Below are 25,250 nucleotides of genomic sequence, written 5' to 3'. Positions count from 1 at the left end.
CTCTGTTTGGAGGGGTGACACATTTGCCTGAAGAGAGGGGAAATTTTTTTCTGTCAAATAAATACTGTTAGAAAAGCAATAATTAGAGAGATAAAGGAGAAAGCTTTGTCAACATCTCCGATAATAAAGTCATTAAAGGTGCTATTGCTGTATTCAGAACGTCTAATTTCTATTCTCAAGGAAAAGCCATTCTTTCCCCAAGCTCACAGAGATCCCTGGAGAAGAAAAATATTTGTATGAAGCAGGTTCATATTTACTCCAAAAACTAATAGTTTAATTTAGATTGAAAGGAATCTCTGTTGTGCCTATGCTTGGAAAGCAGGTTTGGTAATACCCTCAAGTACCTGCCGGTGACTATGCAGAAAGCATTCACATGGCTCTTAATTAAGGTCGGTCAAAAGCCTGTACATGTGTCAGAAAAAGAAGTAATAGAAATATACTTGGATCCCCATCAGGATGGGGTGAAAATACGGAAATTTAACTCCATGCAGATTAAAATAGTCACTTTATTTCCCATTCTGGATATTCAACAAAAAGCAGTTATTAATTATAATTAAAAATTAATTTGTCAGTAACTGATTTAGAAAACATTTGCTGAAAATTAGATATTGAAATTATTCATCCAATCAAGTGTCACTAATCTTAGTATTTGAATTGGGCTCTTGGTAATATAATATTTCTGACAAACATTATCTATATGAATAAAAAGTGAGAGATAAAATAGCTAATCATCCTACACTGTGATAGCTTGTCATTGATTGAGGCCCAATTGTTTCTGATCTCAGATCTTTTCATCCTTGTTTGAAGGTAGTGAAGCGGTTTTGAAATCATTTGAAGCTTCTTGAGAGTTCTTTTCTGCACACTTCAGTCTTACCTCCTGAACAGTCACTTTTCCACTTCAGCCACAAGCAGGAGCCTCTAACGCCTGATGTGTTGAACTTTGCCTTACCTGTAAAAATTTTAAATGTTGGCTGAGAGGATTCGCTTGTTCAAATTCCTTTATTGTGTAAGAGCCCTGCCATCTTATTTTGTTCCCTGTAAAGTCCCTTGTGCTGATGGCAGGACTAGTTTTCAGTGGATGACTCACTGCACTCTTATTCCAATCGCTTGCAGCCAGCACTCTGCTAGCGGGTTGTTACACCGATATGAGATGATGTGGGTAATAATTCATTTTGGTTAAAGATGTTCAGAGCTAGACTTTGAGCGTAACCGCTTTGAAACATAAAGGCAGATTTGGATGCCAGTGTCGCGAGTTAGCGCCTTGACTGCAATAAGAGCAGGAAAGGCTACACCGTGTCCCTGGCGCTTAGTCTTATGTTTGCCGTGTTTTGTACAATTTGTGACTGCAAAACCATCGCCCCTTGGGTGTGGGTTTCGCCGCCAGATTGGATTGTACTTTTCGTCTCTGGCGGTGCCTGTTCCTCCATCCCAAGCAGCATGGATTCAAACCCCACAGAATAACTCCCGGAGAATCAGCCCACCCAATGGGGGGGTCAGAAATTCTTCGCTGTCTCTACCCCACGTTACTGCCCCCGCGGCTCTCTGTGGTAACCAGCGCGGGAGAAGCCCGGCTCAACCCTACTCCGGCTTCTCTGCTGCTGGCTCGCTCTCTTCCCCCGGTCCGTGGCTTCATGAATCTGGACGTGCCTCCTCCCCAGGGGACCAGGCAGCAGGAGCTGCGCTCGCTGATAGGTGCGGAGGCGGGGGGGAGGTGACAGCCCGTCCCCGCCCCGCAGTGTTCACATCTCAGCCACTTTCCTGCGGGCTCCACAACCTGCCGAGCCCCAGGAGCACGGGCTGAGCCTCGCCTCGCCTCGCTCCGCTGCGCTGCGCTCCCGGGCTGAAGCGCCGACGGGAGGCAGCGCCCCCAGGGAACCGTGTAGCAGACACAGGGAAGCCGGACCCCGTCGGGCAGAGATCCTCGCGCTCCCGGACTCCGCAGCTGCCGGCAGCCCGGCGCCAGGCGCCCCAGGCAAAGGGCCTGTCTAGCCCGGGAGCGGTCTCCCGCCTCGGCCCGGCATGTCGGCCGTGCGCAGACACCTCTGGGACGAGTACCAGGCGGTGGGCTCAGCCCGGGGCAGCGCCCGCAGGAAGCGGCAGCGCTTCGTGGACAAGAACGGGCGCTGCAACGTGCAGCACGGGAACCTGGGTGGCGAGAGCAGCCGCTACCTCTCCGACCTCTTCACCACGCTGGTGGACCTCAAGTGGCGCTGGAACCTGCTCATCTTCCTGCTGACCTACACGGTGGCCTGGCTGGTCATGGCCTCCATGTGGTGGGGCATCGCCTACCTGCGGGGCGACCTGCACCGCGCGCACGAGCAGAGCTACCAGCCCTGCGTGGCCAACGTGTACAACTTCCCCTCCGCCTTCCTCTTCTTCATCGAGACCGAGGCCACCATCGGCTACGGGCACCGCTACATCACCGAGCGCTGCCCCGAGGGCATCGTGCTCTTCCTCTTCCAGTCCCTGCTCGGCTCCATCGTGGACGCCTTCCTCATCGGCTGCATGTTCATCAAGATGTCCCAGCCCAAGAAGCGAGCCGAGACCCTCGTGTTCAGCCGGGCCGCCGTCATTTCCCAGCGGGACGGCAGGCTGTGCCTCATGTTCCGGGTGGGGAACCTGCGCAACAGCCACATGGTCTCCGCTCAGATCCGCTGCAAGCTCATCAAGGTGAGCCCGGGGGGGGGGGTGGCTTTGGCGCTGGGTTAGCCTGGGTGGGGACCGGACTGGAAAAGAGCCCCCAGAGGATCAAATCACAGCAGCCCTGGAGGCTTCTCCGGCGGTCAGAGGCAGCAGTGATTGTTTTCAAAGCCGTGCCACAGCCCTGCTCTGTCCGTCGAGCTTTGCACAATGGCTGGGACTGGGCAGCCGCTTTCTAAGGGGATTAACCCTTTAACCACCCTCCAGTGACACTCAGCTTTACAGTGAGGCAAAGCCCAGAGCAGAGGGCGACCGTCCCCCTGGCTTTCTTTGCCCCTTTGGGATAGCGCCGAATTTCACCAGGGCGCTGACACTTAGCTTCGTTCAGCGGGAGACGCTAGCTGGAAACTCGGTTCTGTTCACTTGACTCCGAGACTGAACGCTTCTTTGTTGGGCGGGCCAGGGAGAAGGATGTGGCACCTGTAGAATACTCCGAAGCAGCTAAGCGGGAATCTTTTTCTGGGTGTTCAGAAATTGAGGCGTGAGAGAGTTCAATATGGGAGGAGGTGAAAATGGAAGTCGGAGGGAAGGATGAAAACCTTATTTTGGTCCAAGAAATTGAGAGAGGGGACTGTTGCAGCCTGGTGCCTGCAGAAGTGTATCTAATGTTTTTTTTTTAAATCAGAAACACAAACCAATGTAACTTTATAAAACCTTCCAGGGAGCACTTCTGTTTTCAGCTGTATGTTGTGAAACTGACTACGAAATAAAATAGCTTAGTAAGGAAACAACAAGGAGTCCAGTGGCACCTTAAAGACTAACAGATTTGGCATAAGCTTTCGTGGGTAAAAACCCACTTCTTCAGATGCATGGAGTGAAAATTACAGATGCAGGCATTATATACTGACACATGAAGAGAAGGGTTACCTCACAAGTGGAGAACCAGTGTTGACAGGGCCAATTCGATCAGGGTGGATGTCACTACAAAGGCAGCTTTGCCTCTCCTGGCATTGACACCTCTTCATCAGTTATTGGGAGTGGACTACATCCACCCTGACTGAATTGGGCCTGCCAACACTGGTTCTCCACTTGTGAGGTAACTCCCTTCTCTTAACTTGGGGAAACTTGGGATCAGAAGGGCTAGTGAGGTCACCCTGCAAGAAGTAAAAGGGTGGGTGGAAGCCACAGTTGAGATCTTTGTACTCATAGGTTAGCTACTGGTGTCAGAACTCTAAGCCATAACAGTATAGCATTAAGGCATCCAAAGCATCAAGGCAGGTGCTGACAGAACCCCTTACTGGGTGATCCCCACAAATGTCACAGAAATGTACTATTTGTTACTTGCAGGTGTTTGGAAATATAAAAATGATTAAAAACTGATATTTATAGTATTAATCATAGAAGTAATATGAACCATTACAGAGAATAAACCCCAAAGCTTCTCTGCTTTACACTTGAATGCAAGTTTCTTTAGGAGCATTAGCCTGTTTTTTGACCAATCCTGTAAGGATTTTCCTACCACTGTTAGAGATTTGCACACTGGCAAGCTTTGTTCTGTTTTCTCATGTAAGAGTGTTTTCTTAAAACACAGAGATAACATGGAAAGATAAAACACTAATTTCTGCAGATGAGTTGGATGGGATTTTCCATTTTTAAAGTTATGCTGAAATTCACAAATAGATTCCTTTAGGATGGTTTTATCAGTAAACAAGTATAAAACTAAGCATGATTGAGGGGTGAAATCTCTTGATTCCAACTAAAAGATGAACCAGTACTCTTCTATGAATACCAGCTACAGTAAGCATGTTTTATACCATTAATTTGACAGGAGATAAAAGACAAACTTACTGTTCCATCCAGCATTTCTCTTATTTGAGGGAATTCTCTAACTAGTTTGGCCAAATAAAAGAAGGAAAATTGCTGCAGGCATTTTGATTATCAAAATGTGGAATTGTTGGATGGGGGTAGTAATTAGTAACCAAGGGGGAGTATTATACAGTAACTCCTCACTTAACATTGTAGTTATGTTTCTGAAAAATGTGACTTTAAGCGAAATGATGTTAAGCGAATCCAATTTTCCTATAAGAATGAATGTAAATAGGAGGGGCTAGGTTCCAGGGAAATTTTTTTCGCCAGACAAAAAAACTATTATATAGATATACACACAGTATACGTTTTAAACAGTTTAATACTGTTCACAGCTATGATGATTGTGAAGCTTGGTTGAGGTGGTGAAGTTAGAGGGTGGAAGAGGGAGGGATATTTCCCAGGGAATGCCTTGCTGCTAAATGATGAACTAGTACTCGGCTGAGCCGTCAAGGGTTAACACATTGTTGTTGATGTAGCCTCTCATCAAGAAAGCATAAACAGGAGGGAGGGGAGACAGCATAGCAGATGGAGACAGACTTACTCTGTGTGTGTTGCACACTGCCCCTTTAAGTAAGCTGACCCACTCTTAAGTGCATTGTCTTTTTAAGTGGATCAGGAAGTTGAGACAGCAGCTGCTGCCCCAAGCTCTCTCTGTCTATATGGAGACGGGGCAAGTGGGGTGCAGGAGCAGGGAGGACACCCTGACATTAGCCTTCCCCTTCCCCTCCCTGCACAGCAAGCAGGAGTCTCTGGGAGCAACTCCAAGGCAGAGGGCAGGAGCAGCACGTGGCAGTGGGGGCAGGGACAGCTGAACTGCCGATTTCTAGCCTGCTGGGTGGCTGCAGCACAGGGAACTTAGGGGAGCGGAGAGCTGATAGGGGGACTGCTGGTCCACCCTGGTTACAAGCCCCCACCAACTAGCTGCAATGGGCTGCTCTTCCTGCAAGCAGTGGACAAAGCAGGCGGCTGCCAAACAACATTAGAAGGGAGCATTGCACAACTTTAAATGAGCATGTTCCCTAATTGATCAGCAATGTAACAACGTTAAACAGGATGACTTTAAGTGAGGAGTTACTGTATTAACTAGACCCTAATCTATGGTAACATTAGATTCAGCAGTCTCCTGATCTTTCGCCCTCAAGAAATCTTTGAATCAAACTCATCTTTGGACAAATCCTCTAATTTGGCACTTAGACCAGCAATTTAGATATCAACAAAAAAGGTAGATTTCTATGGTTGTGCCATTTCAAAGCACTCTGCACTTAAATCCAGATAAATGAACTTATTCTTCAAATTCAGTCAAAGGTCTGAATATAGCTGTTCGGAAACAGTGTTTAGGAAACTTTCTTTGGAACTTTATGTCCAATTGTTTTACAGTCCAAGCTACAGTACAGGGGCTTTTCCCCAGCTGGAAATCTCCTGACTTCTAAGGATTGCTGATGAAGTATGTGTAGACTTGTTAGAATTTAAGTTTTGTCTTTTTACCATTTTATTGATATTATTGTTCCTTTTAAGCTTTTTTTCTATTAGTATCTAAATTTTCACAGTTGTAGGAAGTTAGGAGTAGCTCAGACAATTATTTAATGACAGACATTGAGATTCAAAAAGTTAAAGCTTTATAAGCTGGCTGTTTTAGCAGAGTGTAAATGTGTGCTTTATGCAACATTCATTACAACATGTTGTATACACATTAAGGGACTCAAATTCTCAAGCAGCATTTTTCATGCTTTGCTTATCTGTAAATTTCTAAGATAATTTATGGAAATATTTTTTCATCATTTTGTGCATTTGCTGAAATGACATTTAAGGACATTTATTGATAAAAATCTAATCCTTCCAAGCCTAAGTATGAGAGAGTTTCCTTGCTTACACCATCCCTCTGCAATTCCTTTTACAGAAAAAAAGATTCCCATGATTCCTGTTGACATAAACAGAATTATATTTTGATTAAATAATTTGTATATTTAAAATGAGAAGTTGTATTATGGAAACAGTCTGCACTGCAGACAGTTTTATCAGGATAGGATCCTATTGTGCTGGGTGCTGTACAGAGTAAGAACAGTGTCCCTGCACCAAAGAGTTCATAGTCTAAAAAGTTAAAAAAACACACACAATGGTTATTTGGGAAGGGATATAACCTACCTGTAAATGGCTAGGATGAAGGCTAGCGTTGCTTATTTATTCAGGAGGATTTTATTTATTTATTTATTTATTTATTTTGGAAGAGATAGGAAATGGGATTAAAAGAAGGGAGAGAAGAGAAGGGATGGGGATAACAGAGAGGAGAGGATTTTATTTATTTATTTATTTATTTATTTTGGAAGAGATAGGAAATGGGATTAAAAGAAGGGAGAGAAGAGAAGGGATGGGGATAACAGAGAGGAGAAGGAGAGTAGAGCAGAGGAAAAGGGAGGGGCAATGATCGATTTAATGATTCTAAGGAAAGGAAGGAGTGAGAGGAGCAGAATAAGGACAACTGACTTAAAAAAAATCAGACTTTAGTAGTTTCTTAGGGAGGCAATATTAAAGGCACAACTCCAAACTATCCTGATGAGAAGGAAAGATCAGAAGAATGTTAAGAGGCCAATATGGCTCCATTAGGAGTTCTTTAGTGACCTGATAATCAAAAAAGAATCTTACAAAAAGTAGAGATATGGACAAATTGCTGAGGAGGAGTACAAAAGAATAGCACAAGTGTGTAGGGACAAAATCAGAGAGGCTAAGGCGCAAAATGAGTTGTACCTAGCAAGGGACATAAAAGGTAATAAGAAGGGGATCTTTACATATATTAGGAGCAAGAGAAAGACAAAAGAAAGCGTATGTCCTCCACTTAGTGGTGAAGGAGAGCTAATAACTGATGACGTTAAGAAGGCTGAGGTGTTTAGAGCCTATTTTGCTTCAGTTTTTACTAAAAAAGTTGATGGTTACCAGATACTCAACATAATTAATATTAACAACAAGGGGAAAGGAATGCAAGCCAAAATAGGGAAAGAACAAGTTAAAGAATATTTAGATAAATTAGATGTATTCAAGTTGTCAGGGTCTGATTAATTTAATACTAGAGTATTTAGGGAGTTATTTGAAGCAATCTCAGAACTGTTAGCAATTATCTTTGAGAACTCCTGAAGGATGGGTGAGGTCCCAAAGGACTAGAGAAGGGCAAACACAGTACCTGTTTTTAAAAAGGGGAACAAAGAGTACCCGGGGAATTATAGACCAATCAGCCTAACTTTGATACCTGGACCTGGAAAAATATTGGAACAAATTACTAAACAATCAGTTTGTAAGCACCTTGAGGATAATAAGGTTTTAAGGAATAGTCAGCATTAATTTGTGAATAACAAATCATGCCAAACCAGCCTAATTTCCTTCTTTGACTGGTTTACTGGCCTAGTAGATAGGGGGAGCAGTAGGTGATATATATATATATATATATCATCATGATTTTAGTAAGCTTTTTGACATAGTCCCACATGACAAACTCATAAACAAACAAAGGAAATGTGATCTAGATTAAATTACTATAAGGTGGGTGCACAACTGTTTGAAAGACCATGCTCAACAGCTATAAGTGGTTCATTGCCAAACTGGAAGGCTGTATCTAGAGGGGTGCTGCAGGGGTCAGTCCTAGGTCCAGTAGTATTCAATATTTTCATTAATGACTTGAATAATGGAGTGGAGAGTATGCTTATGGAATATGTAGATGACACCAAGATGGGAGGGGTTGAAAGCACTTTGGAGGACAGGATTAGAATTCAAAACTACCTTGAGAAATTGAAGAATTGATCTGAATTCAACAAGATGGAATTCAATAAACATAAGTGCAAAATACTTCATTTAGGAAGGAAAAAAATCAAATGCACAACTACAAAATGGCGAATAACTGACTAGGTGGTAGTACTTTTGAAAAAAATCTTGGTTTATAGTGGATCACAAACTGAATATGAATTAACAATGGGATGCAATTGTGAAAAAAAACTAATTTTGGGGTGTTGTGATGGGTTGGATCACAGAAACTCCCTCAAGACTGTTACTAGATGTGCTGGGATACCACTGAGAGCGCGCACACACGCATACACCCCCCCCCCACACCCCTTCCCTCCACTCCCGTCTTGCCGAGCTAGATGCACCAGTCTGCTCCAGCACAGACCAAGAGGTTGGGCCATGCCCCCCTGCAGTTCACAGAAATTAAGATTCACTTAGCCCAGGGGTTTCCTCAGTTAACAGGGACTTTCCCAGCATCCAGTATTCAGTCTTTCTGGGAGCCTAAACCCCGAATACATCTGTTTTACTCTGTATAAAGCTTATATTCTCTCTTGTGGGCAGAAACTCCTTTGTTCTTCTGTGTAAAATCACAGCAACAAGATGGAGTTTGTAGCCACCTGGGCAGTCACATGTCCATGAATGATTCAGCTTTTTGCAGGCCGATGCCATTGTTTACATGTTAGTGTGAACATTCCCAGGAAAGCTCAGATGTGGATTGGTATCTCCCAAAGTCCATTGTTAGTTTAGTACTTCCAACTACTTGAATAATCCTTTACCCTTTCTTATGTGTTTCTTACAGCAAACACTTTAAATACAAGCATACAACCAACGCTCATAACTTCAAATATAAAAAATGATACATATATACAAATAGGATGAATATATTCAGTAGATCATAACCTTTGAAAGATAGGTTACATGGCATATCTAGCATAAAACATATTCCAGTTATGTCATATTTACACTCATAAGAATAATTTATATAAAGCATTATGGAGTGCAGCGTCACAGGTGTATTAATTGGAGTGTCATATGTAAGACATGGGAGGTAACTGCCTTGCTGTACTTGGCACTCATGAGGCCTCAGCTGGAGTACAGTGTCCAGTTCTGGGGGGCACGTTAGGAAAGATGTGGACAAATTAGAAAGAATCAAGAGAAGAGCAACAAAATGATAAAAGTTTTAGTAAACTTGACCTATGAGGAAAGGTTTAAAAAAAAGGGAGCATGTTTAGTTTTGGGAAAAGAAGACAGTGGGCGGGGGGAACCTGTTAACAGTCTTCAAATATGGTAAGGGCTGTTCTAAAGTGGATGGTGATCAGTTGTTCTCTATGTCCACTGAAGGTAGGACAAGAAGTAATGGGCTTAATATGCAGCAAGCAATTTTTAGGTTAGACATTATGAAAAACTTTCTAAGTATAAGAGTAATTAGGCTCTGGAACCAGCTTCCAAGGGAGATTGTGGAATCCCCATCATTGGAGGCTTTTAGAAACAGGTTGGATAAACACCTGTCTGGGATGGTCCAGATTTACTTGGTCCTGCATCAGAACAGGGGGTTGGACTTGGTGACTTCTTGATGTCCCTTCCAGCCCTATGTTTCTATGATTCTGTAATGTGAAAGTAAAACATGTAATTGGAGCAGAGTTTACAGTCCAAAGAAGTCTAAGGGTAGCTGTCCATTGTGAAGTCAGGGTTTAGCAGCTATTAGGTAATGTATGCATTGTAGGTACCTGCATTAATTCCAAACTCAGTGTGCATCATTGTGTCTAGCAACCTCCAAAAGCAGAAAATTCTGGAATTATGTTGTTGTCAGACTATGCTAGTAGGCTGATAAGGGCCCAGATCCTCAACTGTGGCTAAAGTGTGCTTGATGCAACTCTGAAGAAAGAGTGCTTAGCAGTCCTTTGTGTTCCCCTCCATATTATCTTGGCTGGGCACTTCATGAGTCTCCTAATATATGTTTAGAGTAGCCTGAAGGTATCTAAGTTTTCCAGCTATCCCTGGCTCCAGATGGCAGCTGGGGCACACAGGTACCTAGGTCACACCCCCATCCCAAGCCATCACCCACCCCACAACTGGAGCAGGGGGTGAGGATTGGCGTGGACCCTGCAGTGGCTCTACACCATCTGAGGTCCCCCATGTGGACAAGGGGGATCCGGTGGACATAGTGTACTTAGATTTCCAGAAAGCCTTTGACAAGGTCCCTCACCAAAGGCTCTTACGTAAATTAAGTTGTCATGGGATAAAAGGAAAGGTCCTTTCATGGATTGAGAACTGGTTAATGGACAGGGAACAAAGGGTAGGAATTAATGGTAAATTCTCAGAATGGAGAGGGGTAACTAGTGGTGTTCCCCAAGGGTCAGTCCTAGGACCAATCCTATTCAATTTATTCATAAATGATCTGGAGAAAGGGGTAAACAGTGAGGTGGCAAAGTTTGCAGATGATGCTAAACTACTCAAGATAGTTAAGACCAAAGCAGATTGTGAAGAACTTCAAAAAGATCTCACAAAACTAAGTGATTGGGCAACAAAATGGCAAATGAAATTTAATGTGGATAAATGTAAAGTGATGCACATTGGAAAAAATAACCCCAACTAAACATACAACATGATGGGGGCTAATTTAGCTACAACGAGTCAGGAAAAAGATCTTGGAGTTATCGTGGATAGTTCTCTGAAGATGTCCATGCAGTGTGCAGAGGAGGTCAAAAAAGCAAACAGGATGTTAGGAATCATTAAAAAGGGGATAGAGAATAAGACTGAGAATATATTATTGCCCTTATATAAATCCATGGTACGCCCACATCTCGAATACTGTGTACAGATGTGGTCTCCTCACCTCAAAAAAGATATTCTAGCACTAGAAAAGGTTCAGAAAAGAGCAACTAAAATGATTAGGGGTTTAGAGAGGGTCCCATATGAGGAAAGATTAAAGAGGCTAGGACTCTTCAGTTTGGAAAAGAGAAGACTAAGGGGGGACATGATAGAGGTATATAAAATCATGAGTGATGTTGAGAAAGTGGATAAGGAAAAGTTATTTACTTATTCCCATAATACAAGAACTAGGGGTCACCAAATGAAATTAATAGGCAGCAGGTTTAAAACAAATAAAAGGAAGTTCTTCTTCACGCAGCGCACAGTCAACTTGTGGAACTCCTTACCTGAGGAGGTTGTGAAGGCTGGGACTATAACAATGTTTAAAAGGGGACTGGATAAATTCATGGTGGCTAAGTCCATAAATGGCTATTAGCCAGGATGGGTAAGAATGGTGTCCCTAGCCTCTGTTCGTCAGAGGATGGAGATGGATGGCAGGAGAGAGATCACTTGATCATTGCCTGTTAGGTTCACTCCCTCAGGGGCACCTGGCATTGGCCACTGTCGGTAGACAGATACTGGGCTAGATGGACCTTTGGTCTGACCCGGTATGGCCTTTCTTATGTTCTTATGTGCTGGGGACCCTCTTGCGGCTAGTAAGTCAGCTTTTGGGCAGCTTTGTATTAGTGGAGCGATACATGTATAATGTATCACTCGGAACTTATGGACACTCCAAGATGGTGAGTTTACCCACATCCTCAGTGCCATATTACACTCTCATCATACCAGAAAATGACTAAGTTACCAAGAAGGTCCTGTGTTTCTTGCAATTTGTGCTCTTCCAATTGTGCTTTGTCCAATCATGCTGACAGCTGATCTTGCTTCACTCCTCTTGCACATGATTAGACGGAGCTTTAATTGTATCAGAGTTAAGCAATGCTAAGAGATATTCTTTATCACACTTTTATACTTTTAAGGGGACCCATATTTAGCCAATGAACACAAAGTTTCCACACACAGTTTCAGTGAGGGACAAGGGAGTTCTGAAAGCTTTGCTGTTTTAAAAAGGTATGTCTATCTAAAGTGTGATATTTTATTGGATGTGTGCTGTTTGTCCCAGGGCACTCAGATTACAAAGATGTCATCATATAGTGGTGGCTGATTACTCTTCTGTGGTATGTGAAGCTGCCTAGCAACATTGCCGAATAGTACAATGTTGCAATAGAGATGCCAGAATCAGCTTTGGAGTGGATTGTAGACAACTGTATTGTGATGGGTTGCAGTCACCTCTATGAGCACCACTTTACATGCTAGCATGGTGTTGCTGCTCTCTGCAGCTCCCAGCACCCCCTGCATGCTGTCTGTCAGCCTTTGTGAGTCTTCTGTGGCTCAGCCCTCCAGCCAGGTGTCACAGTTCAAAAGCCTTCTAGGGTATAACAGACTCAAAATAGAAGCAATTCCTTGTCCTTCAGGGCCAATTATAACCAAAATAGTTTCTCGCCCTTCTGGGTGAAATTCCCTCTCTGAAATTGAATCTTGAACTCCTGCCCCCAACTGTGGCCAGTAATGGGCACTGGCTCTGCTGGTTCCTCTGGCTGTGACCTTGGCAATGTCCCTCCTTGCTCCTCTGGCTCCAGCCAGGAACTGCCTTGCTGACACTGACAGCAGGCATTCTATTTTGGCCTTCTGGGCCTTGATTGACTGTTGCTGGTCTCCAGCCCTTCCGGTTGCTGGAGAACCAGATCTCACTGGATCCCAACATGGCTGCTCCTTTTCTCACAGAGAACTGTTTCATGGGGAGAAGTCCAGTAGGGGGCCCCAAAGGCTGGTACACCCCATCAAACATAGACAAAATAGGGTTACAAAAACCAAGTCAGTTTGTTTCAGCTTTCACTTTTTCAGATTGTGACAGGGTCAGGCCAGATGGCTACAGAAGGGTGCAGGAAGGAAGGTATATTAGCCTCAGGATAAGCAGGTTCCTCTTCCCCTGGTAACTGAGTAGGGGTTACTCCAGGTTAATTAGGACACCTGGAACCAATTAAGAACCTGCCAGAATGGGTTAAACGCCTTCCCTTCCAGACAGTTAGTGTGGGTGGCAGGTGTTGTGAGAGCTGAGTGGTGTGGAAGCTGAGAAGGACCAGAGGAGAAGCCTGCAGGTATAGAGATTGGGGAGAAACCCTAAACAAGAACTAAGGACCCTTCCAAGTCCAAAGATCTGAAGAAAAGGACCCTGCCAGAAGGGGAGAGACTGAGCCGTGCATGTGGTGTGGTGCTGTCACTCCCAGAAGGGCTACCAGAGACTAGGGGCTCTTCCTCCCCCGGCAGGAGGAATCCCACCCAAGTAAAGTGGGGACAATAAGCCAAGGGGCATGAGGAAGTAACCCCAGGAAGCTAGCAGTTTTCCTGGGAACTGGCAGCATGAGGCTGCTACTTATAGGGTTCCTGGGTTGGGGCCCAGAGTAGAGGGCAGGATTGGGCCTGCCACCCCCCCTTTTTCTCTCACTGGATGTCCACCAAGGAGGCCAGAAGCCCCAGTGAAGCATTAAGTGCCTACCAGGACCAGAAATGGGAGGGCCAATTGGAGACAGAATTTCCCCATCCACTATAAACAGGAAGCATGGGACCTGCTGAGGCGGAGAAGGAGCCCTGTTACAAGATATTGAAGTCAGTTTCATAGATTCCAAGGCCAGAAGGGACCAGTGTGATCATGTAGTCTTATCTCCTGTATAACACAGACCACAGAACTTCCCCCTCAAAAATTTCTCTTTCAACTAGACCATATTTTTTTTTAAAAAATCCAGTTTTGATTTAAAAATTGCAGGTGATGGAGAATCCACCAGAACCTCTAGTAAGTTGTTCCAGTGGTTAACTACCCTCAGTGTTAAAAATTTACACCTTATTTCTAGTCTTGAATTTGTCTAGCTTTAACTTCAAACCACTGGATCTTGTTATACCTTTGTCTGCTGGATTGAAGGGCCCATTATCAAATATTTCTACCCCATATAGTACTCAAGTCACCTCTTACCCTTCTCTCTGTTAAGTTAAAGAAACTGAAATCTTTGAGTCTATCATTATAAAGCAGGTTTTATAATCCTTTAATCATTCTAATGGCTCTTCTCTGAACTCTATCCAATTTATCAACATCTGTTTTGAATTGTGGAGACCAGAATTCAGTATTTCAATAGCAGTTGCACCAGTGCCAAATACAGAAGTAACGTAACCTCCCTACTCCTACTCGATACATCCAAAGATTGCAATAGCTCTTTTTGCTACAGCATCACTCTGTGAACTCATGGTCAGCTGATGATGCACCATGTCCTCCAAATCTTTTTAAAAGTAACTGCTTCCCAGGAAAGAGTCCTTCATTTTCTACGTACGGCCTACATTCTTTGTTCCTATATGTATGACTTCTTATTTGGCCATATCAAAACACAGTTTGCCAGCACCCCGCTTACCAAGCAGTTCAGAGCACTCTGTATCAGAGACCTGTCCTCTTAATCCTGATCATTGATAAAAATGTTATAGCATAGGGCCAAAAACTGATCCCTGCAGGACCCCATTAGAAACACACCTGCTCAATGGTGATTCCTCATTTATTATTACATTTTGAGACCTATCAGTTAGCCAATTTTTAATTCATTTAATATGTGCCATGTTAATTTTATATTATTCTAGTTTTTAAAGCAAAATGATGTGTGGTACCAAGTCACATGCCTTACAGAAGTCCAAGTATATTACATCAACACTAGTACCTTTATCAACCAAAAAAACCCCAAGTTAATTTGACAGGATCTATTTTCCATAAATCCACGGTGATTGGCATTTATTATATTACCCTCCTTTAATTTTTTATTGAGTCCTGTATCAGTTGCTTCATTATCTTGCTTGTGAGCAGTGTGAGCCTGATAGGCCTATAATTAGCTTGATTGGCCCATTCACTCTTTTTAAATATTGGTACAACAGTACCTTTCTTCCAGTCTTCTGGAACTTCTTTGGTGTACCAAGAGTCACTGAAAATCAACACTAATGGTCCAGCAAGCTCAGTCAGCTCTTTTAAGACTCTTGATAGCAAGTTATCCAGAACTGCTAATTTAAAAATGTCTAACTTTAGTAGCTGCTGGATAATCAACTGAAAATGAGCTCCCTGTGAGAGACTGTGGCCAAAAGCAGTAATGCAATATTTGGATGTATTATTAGGAGACAATCAAGTAGGAGTTGGGAGGTTATATTTCCTCTATATTTGGCACTTCTGTGACCTCTCCTAGAATACTGTGTCCAGTTCTGGTCTACACAGGAAGGATGTTGATAAATTGAGGTGTGCTTCAGAGAAAACCCCACTGAAAACATGCCTAACAGCGAAAGAATCAAGGAGATCAGTCTGTTTAGCTTAACAAAGAGGAGGTTAACTTGCTCAGTTAAATTTCTGTTCCCCATGTAGATAAGAGGGCTCTTCAGTCTAGCAGACAAAGGTATAATAAGATCCAAGGGCTGGAAGATGACACTAGACTAAATCAGACTAGAAATTAGGCACACTTTTAACAGTGAAGGTTATAAAACAGTGGAACAATTTACAAAGGTTCTGTGGATTCTCAATCACTGGAAATTTTAAAATCAAAATTGGATGTTTTTCTAAGGAATATATACTCTAGTTCAAACAAGAATTAAGGGAAGACCTATAGCCTGTGTTATGCAGTTCCTTCTGGCCTTATAATCTATAAATCTGGCCTTGTCTCTCTCACGTTACTGCTGATTTACAGTCTCATGACCTCTGTAGTGGTTCTTAATTCTTATGGGTAGAGTTGCAGACACACAATTTTAATTAAAGACAAAGTTTAATTAAAATCATAGACAATAGAAATGTAGGACTGGAAGGGACATCGCTATATTATCTAGTCCAGCCCTCTGCACTGAGGCAGGACTAAGTATTATCCAGACCTTCCCTAACAGATGTTTATCTAACCTGCTCTTAAAAACCTCCAGTGATAGAAATTCCACAACCTAAAGTGAGATTTTATTAACCTTTTTCCAAACCTTGAGAAGACTTAGGTGAGATGGATGGAGGTTTGAGACAATTCTTATTTTTTATAAACCTGTTTGGTGTTTAAAAAGTGTGAGAAATATGATCTCTCAGCTTTTAAATACACTATCTATTTATTTAGTTAGATCATACAATTTAATGCAAATTTTTCAAGTCATTGTTTCAACTGGCATAATACTCACTTGGATGAAGTTTAGTTGGTAACTCAGAATTCTAAGATTTTTTTTCTAGGGTTGTCGATTAATTGCAGTTAACTCACGTGATTAAAAAATTAATCATGATTAATTGCAGTTTTAATCGCACTGTTAAACAATAAAATACCAATTGAAATTTATTAAATATTTTGGATGTTTTTCTACGTTTTCAAATAGATTGATTTACAACAATTACAACACAGAATACAAAGTGCACAGTGCTCACTTTATATTATTTTTATTAAATATATGCACTGTAAAAATTATAAAAGAAATAGCATTTTTCAATTCACCTCATACAAGCACTGTAGTGCAATCTCTTTATCATGAAAATGCAGCTTACAAATGTAGAATTTTTGTTACATAACTTCATTCAAAACCAAAACAATGTAAAACTTTAGTGCCTACAAATCCACTCGGTCCTACTTCTTGTTCAGCCAATTGCTAAGACAAATGAGTTTGTGTATGTGTATGGGGGATAATGCTTCCCGCTTCTTATTTACAATGTCACCTGAAAGCAAGAACAGGCATTCGCATGGCACTTTTATAACTGGCACTGCAAGGTATTTATGTGCCAGATATGCTAAACATTTGTATGTCCGTTCATGCTTTGGACACCATTCCAGAGGACATGCTTCCATGCTGGTGACGCTCATTAAAAAAATAATGCATTCATTAAATTTGTGACTGAACTCCTTGGGGTAGAATTGTGTGTCTTCTGCTCTGTTTTACCCACATTCTGCCATATATTTCATGTTACAACAGTCTCGGATGATGACCCAGCACACGTTCGTTTTAAGAACACTTTCACTGCAGATTTGACAAAACACAAAGAAGATACCAATGTGAGATTTCTAAAGATAGCTATAGCACTCTCCAAGGTTTAAGACTCTGAAGTGCCCTCCAAAACCTGAGAGGGATAAGGTGTGAAGCATGCTTTCAGAAGTCTCAAAAGAGCAACGCTCTGATGCCGAAATTACAGAACCTGAACCACCAAAAAAGAAAACCAACCTTCTCCTGGTGGCTCCAGACTCAGATGATGAAAGTGAATGTGTCAGTTCACACTGCTTTGGATCGTTATCGAGCAGATCATGTCATCAGCATGGACAGACGTCCTGTGGAATGATGGTTGAAGCATGAAGGGACATATGAATCTTTAGTGCATCTGGCATGTAAATACCTTGTGATGCCAGCTACAGCAGAGTCATGCGAACACCTGTTCTCACTTTCAAGTGACATTGTAAACAAGAAGTGGGAAGCATTATCTCCTGCAAATGTAAACAAACTTGTTTGTCTGAGCGACTGACTGAAAAAGAAGTAGGACTGAGTGGACTAGTGGGCTCTAAAGTTTTAAATTGTTTTATTTTTGAATGCAGGTTTTTTTGTACATAATTCTACATTTATAAGTTCAACTTTCATGATAAATAGATTGCACTACAGTACTTGTACTAAGTGAATTGAAGAATATCATTTCTTTTGTTTTTTACAGTGCAAATATTTGTAATAAAAATAAAGTGAGCACTGTATTGTGTTGTAATTGAAATCAATATATTTGAAAATGTAGAAAACATCCAAAAATATTTAAATAAATGGTAATTCTATTGTGATTAATCATGCTGTTGAATAATAATTACCATATGTACTCGTTCATAAGCCGAATATTTTTGGTAAAAAAGTGACACATCAAAGAGTGGGGGTCGGCTTATAAACAGGTCTACACCAAAATTTGATGATTTTAAACTCTATGGAATAATTGAATTGTATATCTAATACAGGGATCAGCAATCTTTGGCACACGGCCTGCCAGGGTAAGCACTCTGGGGGGTCGGGCTGGTTTGTTTACCTGGTGTGTCCGCAAGTTCAGCCGATCTTGGCTCCCACTGGCCGCGGTTCGCCGCTCCAGGCCAACGGGGGTGGCAGAAAGTGGCCAACACATCCCTCGGCCCGTGCCACTTTTTTCAGTAGTCTGACAAAGCCTTCACCCTTAGTCCAGGTTCTTGTGATTACCATGGGGCACAATTCTTGTTTGCTTTTAGTTTCTAGCACTGTCAGTCTTGTAACCTTCACCAAAAACGTTTTAAAAGTCATGCAGCTGACATTCTTATTGATCTCATTAGCCATGGAGAAACTGATTCCTGTCAAAGAGGGTGAAAGCCTTGTTATTTGGGATAAGACGACATCACAACTTCTTAGCTGGGAAACAGACAAAAAACACATGAATATCTGAAGAACTAAAACAGACATTTAATATAGCTGAAATACCCCACCAGCTAATTAGCTGGTTATATAATTGCCGACCTATACCAGACAATCAGGCATTCTAGTTTTTTGTGGTATTAGTGGTGAGAAGAGGGAATTTGGAGATGCAGTAGTCAATTGTAGAAATTAAAGATGGAAAACTCCTGCTAGGGCATCTAGTCCATCACATAAGGTGAAAGCTTCCATTGACTTCAGTGGGGCTATGACTTCACCCCAGGTCTAACAAAGGATCTAAAGAACAGGATGTCTCGTGATGGTAATAGTAAACTTATAATAATACAGCAAAGGCAGAAATGTGTATTAAATATTTGTTCTGTAGTTAGGAAGAAGCTGGATAATTATTCATATCATAGCAATAATAACTACATAATTTCCAACCAGAAGTAACTAGGGAGAATGTTAAATAGCATTGGCAAAGTTTCTGAACATTTAAAATCTCCAAGTTCCAAATAACTTGCACTCAAGAACTTTAAAGCAATTGGCTGAAGAACTCTGACCAATTGATGTTGATTTTTTAATAAATATTGGCATATTGTGGAAGTTCGAGATGACTGAAAAAAGGTAATATTGTGCCAATATTTACAAAGGATAAATGAAATGACCTGTGTAATAATAGGAGAGTTTCTAGAATACCAATTCTGGACAAAATCTTGAAATGCTTGATACAGGCTGCAAGCAGTGAAAAATGCCAGTCAACATGGTTTTATGGAATAGGACTTGTCAAATTTTTTTTTTTTTAATATTACAAGTTTGGTTGATAAATTGACATGAGTTGTGTAAGGCCTTTGAGCTAGTACCACATGACTTAACTAAAAAAAAAATAGCAATATACAAAACTAATGTATCACATATTAAATGGATTAAAATTGACAACTGGTAGATCTGAAAGTAATTGTTAATGAAGCCTCATCATTCAGTCAGGTTGTTTCTTGTGGGGTCCCACTGGGATCTGTTCTAGGCCCAATGCTAATCGATATCGTTATCAATGGCCTGGACGAAAATATAAAATCACTGTTAGCAAAGCTTCTAGATGACAGTCTGGGGGAGTAGTAAATAATGACAGGATCAGTTATACAGAGTGATCTAGGAGTGTCTAGTGTAATATACTAGTACCTCCATATGATGACACAGAGAACTGCTGTTTAAATAGTAATGTTATCAGAGATACACATTTAGACCCAGTCACAACTTCATATACTGCCTGGGGCCTAACTGTCTTTTTGTCTTTAGTCCCGACAGACACCTGAAGGGGAATTCCTGCCATTAGATCAATGTGAGTTGGATGTTGGATTTGGAACTGGAGCTGACCAGCTGTTTTTAGTTTCTCCTTTAACCATCTGTCATGAAATCAACCCCAAAAGCCCCTTTTTTTGTCTCTCTCAAAGATCGCTAAGAAGTGAGCAGTTTGAGATCGTTGTCATCCTTGAAGGAATTGTTGAAACTACTGGTAAGATTTTGAACAAAGTAAATGGTCTATGTCAGGGTTTCTCAAACTGGGGTCCATGGACCCCTGGGGGTCTGTGAGGATACTCCGGGGGGTCCGTGAGTCATGTCTGGCTCCAAGCAATCTGCGAGTCATGACTTGTCTGGGGCTGCCAGGCCTGCTGATCAACTCTTCCCCTCCCTCCCAGTGCTTCCTTCATGACACAAAACAGCTGTTAAGCAGCATGCAGAAGGGAGGGGGAGGAGTGGGACGTGGCGCTCGGGGGAGGTGGCAGAAAGAGGTGGGGAAGAGGAGGGGCACAGATGGAGCAAGGTGGGTGGAGGAAGAGGTGGAGTGGGTATGGTAACCAGATGTCCTTCTGGCTCCTAGGTGCAGGGACGTCGGTGTGTGTGTGTGTCTGCATGCCTGCCCCTGCCATGAGTGCTGGCTCCGTAGCTCCCATTGGCCGGGAACTGTGGCCAATGGGAGCTGCAGGGGCAGCGCCTGCCAACAGAGGCAGCAGCAGCGTGCAGAGCTGCCTGCCTGGCCAGCCGTGCCTCTGCCTAGGACCCAGAGGGAGATGTCGCTGCTTCTGGGGAGCCCCCCGAGGTAAACGCCACCCAGAGCCCGTGCCACAGCCTTGAGCCCCCTCCTGAACCCAAACTCCTTCTCGGAGCCTGCACCCCTCCTGCACCCGAACTCCCATCCCTGAGCCCCTCCTGCACCCAAACTCCCTCCAGGAGCCTGTGCCCCACCTGCCAGCCCTGAGCACCTCCCATACCCAAATTCCCTCCCAGACCCAGAACCCTGAACACCCTCCCATGCCCCAACCCCCTGCTCCAGGCCTGAGCCCCCTCCTTGCTGGAGCCACGGCAATGTGCCCCCAATCCGTGACTGGGACTGCTCGGTCTGGCGGTCTGGCCCAGCTGGGGCTGCTCGGGTTTGGAGGTCCTCTAAAAATGTTTAAATCAAAATGGGGGTCCTCGGGTTGCTAAAGTTTGAGAACAGCTGGTCTACATATTGTATTTTAATGTTGACACTTTCAGTTTGTCTTTAGTCCTAATATTTCTCTTAATCAATGGTATAATATTGTATCAAGGCAGTCATTCAAATTCTGTTCTCCTGGAAAATTCATATTGGTTGTTTCCATCAACCTAACAACATGGTAAGCTTGGAACAGATTTTGTGCCTCAGCTAAAATGTTTTCATGATCAATTTACAAGTCTTCATTAAAATATAGTAATCTATGAATCTGTGCCTTAAGTGAGGCAAAAAATCTCATAACTTTTACAATATAGCATACGTAACAATATCAGAGACTGTTGTAACATGATGTCAGCAGTGATGTTTTTAGGTTTGTGTTGGTGAGAAAGGAGCTCAGCATGCTAGGGGCAGTGTGTTAAAAAGTTATTAATCTAGCTCTAGTTCCTGGCACTCCTAATCTTTGCTGGAGAACTCTCTAAATTCAAGCCGGGAGTACAATCCTTAACCCTCATACCCAGCTGAGTAATGGGCCTTTCAGACCACTTCTGAGAGAACTTCCCAGACACTAGTACAACTAAAGTAGCACACCAATACCCCTAGTAAGAGAATACTCCCTGAAGTATATGTTACCTCACTTTTATTATTTTATTTGTAATTACATCTCCCCACTATTCAAAATAAATTGGTTTGGTACAATGACAAGACAGAGTTAATCAAATATTTGTATAAGCAAATCTGACTAAGTACTTAGAAACACTATCTCAACTGTTAGGAGATTGGCGCTCACCAGATGGAGCAACACATTATCTCCATATTGTTTGATGTAGAATAGGATTGATTTTTATTATGCAATCTTACCATATATTCTCCTCCTACTATATGTTGATCTGTTCTTTCATTTTATAAGATTAACGATCCTGTCTGTTTATGTAGGAATGACGTGTCAGGCTAGGACCTCCTACACAGAAGATGAAGTTCTTTGGGGCCACAGATTCCTCCCAGTAATGTCCCTAGAGGATGGCTTTTTTCGTGTGGATTACTCTCAGTTTCATGCCACCTTTGAAGTCCCCACACCTCCTTATAGTGTTAAACAACAGGAGGAAAGCCTGTCTCTTCCATCTCCTTTCAATACTCCTATTGGTAACAACCGAAACAGAAGGGAACACATCTGCTCACTTGACTGTATTGATATTTTAGAAGAGAAAACAAACAAGTTTCCTAGTAAACTGCAAAAACTTAGCTCCAGAAAGGAAGGCCTTCAGAGAAGAGTCCTGAGAATGAGTTCCAGCAATGTAGAGAAAGCTTGCAGTACTGGAGATCTCTTAAAAATTCAGCAGATAAGTTCTGTTCCCAGCAATGAAGATGGTGATGAAAGGATACAACTGAAGGCCTTCAGAATCAAATCTGAGTCTTTGACTCAGTCTACTGGAGATCTTGAGTTACAGAAAAAGCCTCAAGGTATGCTCACCTTAGGGACAAGACTAGAGGATAATTTGCCTGCCAAACTTCGAAAAATGAATTCTGATCGCCTCTCCTAAATAACAGAATTGCATTTTAGACTTCTGTCCTTCAGGATTATTTTGGAATACTACTGTGATAACATGGTTTTGCCAAGGGATTCTTCATAAATAACAATTTTCAAAATTAATTAGCATTTTTCTATAATATTCAATACAAATTATGATTTATGTAGCATGGTAACTGTACAAGGTGCTATACTGTAAGTTCATTGTGCCAAATAAACAAGTCTCCGCTTTAAAGATGTGTATCAGCACTACTGTAACAGATTGGTCTGGTTTTCCACCCTTTCAGAAGTCTTTCTGAAATAAGAGGCCAGATTCTCAGCTATGACTAAAGTGCACATAGTGCAGGTTGAGTGGGGGAGGGTTCAATGGCAGCATAAACCTCACCTTTACACTCCCCTGATCCTAGGGCTGCTGTGTATAATGTGGGTATTCTCCCTGTCACCCCTTCCCCCCACATCATATATTATAGTAGCCCTGTGTGTGGTCTAATCTATGCCATCTCTTAACACCCTTAAGGGACTAAAGCCATCACTGGGGAACTGTGTACCATAAAGATGCCCAGCCACATCTCCTGTGCTAGCAATGGGGGGGGTTGGTGGGAGGTAGCAGCAGGGGCTATATGAACTGCTGTGCCACTGGAGGATCCATTACACTTCTGTGAGCTTCCCAGGACAGGATGCACATGTTCTAATGGCCAGCAGCCAGATTGATTAAAGGATTTGGACAAAGAAGTAGATTAAGAAAAAGTACAAAACATTTTTCTCTTACACTAAAAGAATTAAATCTGAAATTAGTACATTTTATCAAAAACAGTTGGTGAGACAATAGAGGCACAGAAATGAGTATGGCCCTGAATACTACAGTCCTATGATATGAAAAGATAACGATTTTTTTCAGAAGGTAGGTGACCAGCAGTGTCTCAAACGCATGAGTAAAAATTATATTTTGACTTATTGAATTTTAGAAAATGGTAAGAACTGGACTCGTATTTTATTTTCTTAACATCATTAGTTCCATAGTTATCAAATAATCAAATGTTTGCTTCAGTTTCTATTCTAGAATTGTTATTCATCTTTTCCCTGTGGAAAAATGACTTGTTTCCAGACTATGGAGAGCAAACAAAATCATATCTTAACTATTTAATAAAATAATATTTAGTACTTACTGTATATGATGCTTTGCTTCTTCAAACCATTCCACAAGAAGATCAAATTCTACTCTGGTATACTAATGCAATTTCACCGAAGTCAGTGGGACTACACTGGCATAACAGAACAGAACTTGGTCTATTAACTAATCATCACAGCACCACTTGTGATAGAGAAACTCAAGCAGAGATTAAGTGATTTGCCCATTGTCACAAAAGCAGATGGATCTCCAGTCAGGGTTAGAATTCAGAAGTTCCTGATTCCCCCTCCTGGGCTAATACCCCTAAACCAATAAGCTGCCCATGTAGAATGGAATGGACAAGAGCAACATCTCGAAGAACAACAGTTACGAAAGGTAGGTAACCGTTTATGTCATGCTAGCACAATATTCCTTATTTCTAAAGGATGGTTAAGTTACAGGCACTATGGGATTGATAATGTCCTTATTTGGATTTCCCTTCAACTATTAGGTGTCAGTTATGTACAGAGACCAGAGCCAGTCCTAGGGCAGTATAGTGTATTTGGAATCCCTTTGGTAATCCAAGCTCTGAGGCTGGGAATTGTGGCAGTAAAGTCACTTTCTATTTTTAGATAAGAGGAAGACATGTGAACAGTTGGAGTTCCCAGGGGTGGGGGAAGAAATATTGATATGCCTTTGCTGAAGAAAGGGGAGGGAAAACATCTCCCAAATTCTTCAGGAATTTGAACTGAACTTCCAACAAATTTGCATGGTTAGGAAACAAAAACTAATGAAAACGGGAAACATGTTGATAGATGGCTTAGCCTGTGTCTCTGTTTTTGAACTGCTTGTACACACACTAGAGCTGCAATGCTATACTGTACATTGGATGGAGGGAAAAATGATACAGGCAATGTGTTAACTGAAACATGAATTACATCAAAGTATTCATTTTCCTTGTATTGTATGGCCATTAAACCAGGTGTTTGGACTCCATTTTGTGCAGTCTGGGGATACACTTCAGCTAGAGAATGGGCAAAATTTGAAATAGATTTAATAATGGAGAGAATCAGAAAAAAAACCCACCACAAGAGCTGCATCTTTTCAGATGCTTTTTAAGAGGCCAGAAGAGTTTTAGCAAGCCGTCCTTACCATGGGCACAGGTCCTTAATTTTCTTTATGTGGCTGTGCTCTTGAGTTTTTAAATGCACAAGTCCTCCTTTTCATTTTCCCCATATTCTTACAAAAGAAATCAAATGTCAAACTACAAATCTGTTAGTTGATGCTGTGTAAAGAATGTGATTTTAAATATAGACACGTAAGGAAATTCTAAAAATTAAGACAAACATTAACTTGGACACAGTGCACATACATAGTGACACATACATTTAACAACATAGACAGCTGACCTGCCAAAGTATACACTGCTGTGGAAACCATCACTTTTGAATGTACACACTTTGCTCATTTAAATTCTCTGGTTTAAAAGTTGCCTGCAAAAGATTTTAAAAATTAGGCTTGTGCCCTCCTTTTGCTTCTTTAGGGTGAGGTAGAGTGACTGGAGGAGCTGATTATCTTTTCCTTAAATAACTGTCTGTTGGTGATGGGAATTTATAATAAATGAGCTCGGGCAG

The 25,250-nt window shown here is 42.1% G+C and overlaps 1 protein-coding gene across 2 annotated transcripts; it reads left to right on the top strand.

Annotated features, from left to right (window-relative positions):
- The first annotated feature begins 1,771 nt into the window (after positions 1-1,771).
- Positions 1,772-23,484, top strand: LOC123356406 (G protein-activated inward rectifier potassium channel 1-like). 2 transcript variants are annotated; one of them, XM_044999652.1, is made up of 4 exons: positions 1,772-2,670; positions 19,807-19,849; positions 19,962-20,023; positions 21,917-21,996. In XM_044999652.1, exons 1-3 carry the CDS (start codon positions 2,020-2,022, stop codon positions 19,967-19,969), a joined length of 702 nt encoding a protein of 233 aa, XP_044855587.1. In that variant the 5' UTR covers positions 1,772-2,019; the 3' UTR covers positions 19,970-20,023; positions 21,917-21,996. The 2 variants fall into 2 exon arrangements, with proteins under 2 accessions (XP_044855587.1, XP_044855586.1); XM_044999651.1 differs by having other exon boundaries at positions 1,781-2,670; positions 19,807-20,023; positions 21,917-23,484.
- Positions 23,485-25,250: the final 1,766 nt, after the last annotated feature.

Source organism: Mauremys mutica, chromosome 25 (genome assembly GCF_020497125.1).
Source record: "Mauremys mutica isolate MM-2020 ecotype Southern chromosome 25, ASM2049712v1, whole genome shotgun sequence".
Lineage (NCBI taxonomy): Eukaryota > Metazoa > Chordata > Testudines > Geoemydidae > Mauremys > Mauremys mutica.
Note: the sequence above shows the minus strand (reverse complement) of the source record. Positions and strands in the feature narration are given on the sequence as shown.